Source organism: Crassostrea angulata, chromosome 10, assembly GCF_025612915.1.
Source record: "Crassostrea angulata isolate pt1a10 chromosome 10, ASM2561291v2, whole genome shotgun sequence".
NCBI classification, from domain to species: domain Eukaryota; kingdom Metazoa; phylum Mollusca; class Bivalvia; order Ostreida; family Ostreidae; genus Magallana; species Magallana angulata.
The window spans coordinates 15,648,773-15,653,772 of record NC_069120.1 but is presented as its reverse complement, the minus strand read 5'-3'; the positions used below and the strand labels follow the sequence as shown (position 1 = coordinate 15,653,772).

The window sequence follows — 5,000 nt, the reverse complement described above, 5'->3', positions numbered from 1 at the left end:
TTCACTTTTAAATCTGGTCCTTATAAATGGTATATTTAGAAAAAATTTAATATTTTTCAATTTTTTAATATTGAGATCTTCTAGGTCACTGATGATTATCATAAGCAAATTGCCTTTGAGAATTCTCAACATGATAAGTTTTTATTTTCTGCATATTATTTTTTTTTCACCATACAAGGGTGAACTTCTCTCAGCTTGGATATATATTTACATAAATTAAACTTGACAGTTTTAACGGTTTTGTTCAAGTTTGCATAGCCAGATAATATAGCTTCCTTTTCATAATTTTAGCAATGCCTGATCGTATTAAATATTTTAAGGCACTGATTAAAGATTATTTTAAAATTTCAATACTTTCTAGCCATATAAAACTAATTTTGACACTGGTTTGACATTGGGGATCAATGAAGTGTGGAAATTAAAGAACCACATGATTCCAGACTTTGTTAAATCAGAGGCTACAAAAACAAATAAATTTTTTGTTTCATTTTGAACATTTGATCTCATACAAGTAAAATATGGACGTCAATATTCATGCACCCTCCATAGGAAGAAATAAGGTGTAAACGTTTCAACATCTTACAGAAAACCTGGTGTGAAAATGAACATTCACCATTTATTTTCTCGTTATTCCTGAGATGTCTAATATAAGTCTATTGTTCCTTAATTATTTGGTTATTAGCTACAATTTGTTAGTCTCTATTTCATCAGATCTGTTTCTCCTGAAATGTCTTTTCAATTTTCAAATGATCATTTAGCGTTTTCTCTATGAGTTCTGAGTAGGCGGCCTGTTCTCGCTTCGGAATCTTAATGTGAAGGGGATTAGTACGGTTCAGGCACGTAGAATAAATGTCAACTATACTCTGGGCAAGTTTTGTGACTAGTTCATCATCCACTATCAACTGGTTCCGTATAGCACGCGGAATTTCTAGCTGGAAGGCGGGAGTTCCCATGACAACGGACTGACAGGTCATAGTGTACAGATCCCCACCCCAGTCCCCACATAAACTCGGGTTCACATTGACCGTAAACCTCATGTTATTTTTCTCGTAGACATATTTAGGGTCACTGAACATCTTTGTGAACACGCACTCGGTTTCATTTTTTAGCCACTTGGCGAAACTCTGGTCTTTCCAGTGAGTTTCCATGGCTTTAAATCCGACGTCGAGATCCATATTTGTTTTGCGATTTTTCTTGCCATGCATATCAATATGTAGTAAGGGCAGCTTGTTATCTCGTCCAAATTGCTTGAAATACTCTAATGCCTCGTGGAATGGCGATTGTGGAAACTGTTTCTCGGTAAGGTAGTTTGGGTCTAAGTTCTTGAAGTCCGCTGGCATTGCCATCCGCCGGTCCCATATGATGAAACTCGGCGGAATTCCGGCAATCCGATTGATTTCGTTTGCCACCTTCAGTAAGATCTCGGTGACGTGGATCTCGCGATAATGAATACGTCGTCTGCGTCCTTCGGTTCCACCCCGCCAAAGTTTGATCCCATGCGGAGCGCTGAGTAGAATGGGACCGAACAGTTTAAACATACAGGCTGGTGTGTTGGTGATAATCTTTGACAGAATTGGTTTCACTAGCTTGGCGTATTGATTATTGTTTTTTGACGTTTCCTTCTTTGAGGAATGCTTTGATCCGTTTTTATGCGTGTTTGGACTGGGTTTTGAAATCTCTTCGTCATTTTCGGTGACACTTTCTTCTTTGTAGTGTTTTCTGACTACACTTTCGTCCTGGTTGTGTCTGTATTGTATTTTCGGCTGTCGGTCAATAGTTGACATATAACGTTTGATTGCTTGTTTGACGGCCGTTTCAACGTTGGCGACCTCCTTGTTCCTCTGCGTTAAACTTGTAGACATTCCGTCTAAAGACAGCATAGTAGACTCTCTCTCCTGAATCTGAATTTTAGACACGAAATATTCCTGTTTTCTAGGCGCGTTTCCCAATCGTTTTGTCGCCTCTCCATCAGAACTCTCATTCAACTCATTTATTTCAGACGGTTTACTTATTTGAAGCCCACTGATATCCGTTTTCTCTACCCCTCCCCCTCCTCTTGAACTAAATTCCGAAAAAGTATGCATTCTCAGAACTCCGGGCTTTCTCAGACCATTAGACTTAAACTGAGATTTCTTTACCTCGGGGATAGTTGACATTCGGTGAGGGAGAGGAGGAAAATCGTCATCTTTGTCCATAGGAAATCGGGACAGGATGCGCTTATGTTTCTCCGAGTAACAGAATAACGGTACTTGGGTCTTAGCAACGGTGATGTACCTGTTCCTGGCCCCGGGCTTAGGGACACCGATGCGTAGCTGGTCCATCGGGTTTGAGAACACGTAGGGTCCACTGGTCGAGGGTACGGCACCCGCCATGCTCTGTCATTTATGTTCTGTCATATATGGGCGTCTGGTGAGCTGGGAACATCTTGTGGAGAAAATTCACATCTGAAAAGAATATTTAAAACGTTGATTTAAATATTTCCGTGGAAGAAATGACTTTTTGTAGACAGTCTGGCGAACCGTGAGCACCTGGAATGTCTTGAAATGATACGGAAATATGAATCGAAAATTATTAATATTCGTAAATGAATTCGATTTTAAATCCAAACTTACATTGGCATAAACAGAATTCATAACCTTGATGGTAATCTAAGTTCTATCGCAATGGGGTCTGCATTTGTGTGGAATTAATATATACTCCTGATTATTGCTTATCAGAGTGTTAAAGCTTGGGCCCTTTCTCTAGAAAATCATCTATTGTTCACCGTGCCTTTATAAGCGTTTGGATTTAATCAGCAAAGCTGCCTTTTCAACAAACGACTTTTCTACTTATCATTACGTTCTATTCACGACTTGAATCTAAGTAAATACGAATTGAAATCATTTATATTAATCAGTCCTGTGTGGATCCGCACACTTCTCAATTATTCGAGAATTTTATTTGCCAGGTGCCATAGTGATTATTGTGATGAAAGCAAACATTTTTGATCAATTCAATTGAAAGCGATATCAAAGCAATAATATAAATGGGGAAACTATTTCTTAATATTGTAGTATTGATTTCAAGATAACAGTAATGAATTATGAAAGCGCATCGAATAACTCCTAGCCTCCACTCGTTGGAACTTTTCTTAAGTACACCGAAAGTCTTGAACTGCCCAAAATTCTAAGTACTAGTTAGCAAAACACTTGATGTACACGAAAAAAATTAACTTTTACTTTTTTTTAAACTAACTTACCTGTTTGATTTCACTTCAATGTTAAAGTTTCCCCTACAACAATCACCTGGGTAGGCGGCCACCGCTCAGTGGTATCAATCATTTAACTCCAGCCCTTTGTTATAACTCTCTGTTTTCCGTCAATTTAGAAAATCTTTGATTGGATCGGGATCGTAAACAAGTATTGGAGCTTTAAACTTCGCTTCAAACAAATACCTACTTACATAGGATTATATGTTCCTTTTTTATTTTTAAATAGAGAAAAATAGGGGGTGGGTACACGGTGGGAATCAGATTATGTATGTATATTTTCGAATAAAGGACGGTCCGTTTTTTGTTTGGTTGTTTGTGACAGTTTCATGGTATATGTTGTTACATTTTCTCCCAACTTGAATAAACAAACAAAACAGACATAGATAAACTTTTCTTACCTATATCCCGTTACTAGCGGGCCCTTTGTTCTGTCAGACCTTTTATGTCGTCAAGAGTTGGGGTTCAGTCTATCACTTCTTCAATCAGGCAAGGGATTTAAATGGACAGCCTTATCTGCAGATACTATATAACTGAGAATGTTGGCACTTCGTACTGGTAATTGCTTAACAAATCATTCTGAATAAACTCTCGTTCCATGCAAATACATTCAAGAGTTACAAAAATAATGTTAGTTTTTATGATACATTTGGTATTAATATGATTAAACTTGAAGTCATTTCCTTCGGTAGTTTAATGAACTTTTAAAGTAACATATAGTTGCCTGTTCTTTCTAAGTGGTGCGTTCAATTAATGAAAAAGGAAATCCCCATTTGATCTTCTCGCTCCCTGATTTCGAGCTGAAAAATGTAATAAATATTTCTTTAATTTAAACCCAAGGTCAGAAGATGTAAGAAAAAGTTAGCTCAGTTTTCTATTTTTTTTTATAGGCAAAGTGTTTAGGATGGTGGCTTGTAACCTTTTGTAATTTTTCCACCAGTTGTTTTATAATATAGAATTGTAAGTCAAAAATGTAAAGTTTAATTTATCGCTAGATAACTCGAGACAACGTATTTTATCAATTTTTTACACAGGTACCTCCAAGACTTGAACCCCCCCCCCCCCCCTTCATAATTTCAGAGCTTCATGGCATTGTGTCAAACATGGAGCGGTTATCTTTCACTTTGTCAGGAGACATTCAAGAGATTTTCCACTCACGTGCAAAATTCCACGTCCCCTGTTGGACCATATCTATCTATGTTAATTCTTATCTGCATGCACTTACCTGTGAGAATATTTCTTTTCATCCAACATACTGAAGATAGATTTTGTTTCCACCTGTTTTCTATCGTTTGTTCATAAATATACTTACTAGTATAGTATTACGACAAAATGAATCTTTATACCTTGTGCGTTTATAGATACATGTAATGCAAATAATACCAATGTTAGAAAAAAAATTCTCTACTGCATAATCTTTTCCTCAAGAAAAATCAAACCAGTCCCATTTTTCCCACATTCAACTATAATTTGTATAAATATCCTTTAAATCTCATCACATAATTCTCTCATTTTGCAAATTATCAATTATATCGTAATAAGTATACCACATAAACCATTTTATAAATAAGCAAAATTATGTCCTTTATGCAAACGAAACTTTTACACTATCGAATCAAACATCCTCAACATAAGAAGAAATCTTTATTCTTATATTTTTTCATTTAAAATCAAGGATATAACAGAGAGAGAGAGAGAGAGAGAGAGAGAGAGAGAGAGAGAGAGAGAGAGAGAGAGAGGTGATAACAATGTA

The 5,000-nt window shown here is 36.6% G+C and overlaps 1 protein-coding gene across 3 annotated transcripts; it reads right to left on the bottom strand.

The window, feature by feature from the left end:
• Window positions 1-471: 471 nt before the first annotated feature.
• Window positions 472-3,802, bottom strand: LOC128165397 (uncharacterized). 3 transcript variants are annotated; one of them, XM_052829904.1, is made up of 2 exons: window positions 3,649-3,802; window positions 472-2,444 (listed from the first exon to the last, which is right to left on the bottom strand). In XM_052829904.1, the coding sequence occupies exon 2, from the start codon at window positions 2,370-2,372 to the stop codon at window positions 708-710; it is 1,665 nt and encodes a 554-aa protein (XP_052685864.1). In that variant the 5' UTR covers window positions 2,373-2,444; window positions 3,649-3,802; the 3' UTR covers window positions 472-707. The 3 variants fall into 3 exon arrangements, with proteins under 3 accessions (XP_052685864.1, XP_052685863.1, XP_052685865.1); XM_052829903.1 differs by lacking the exon at window positions 3,649-3,802 and adding an exon at window positions 3,239-3,417; XM_052829905.1 differs by lacking the exon at window positions 3,649-3,802 and adding an exon at window positions 2,613-2,736.
• Window positions 3,803-5,000: the final 1,198 nt, after the last annotated feature.

Coding starts and splice junctions, on each gene's coding strand:
- LOC128165397 (XM_052829904.1), bottom strand. CDS start 2,372: ATGGCGGGTGCCGTACCCTCGACCAGTGGACCCTACGTGTTCTCAAAC.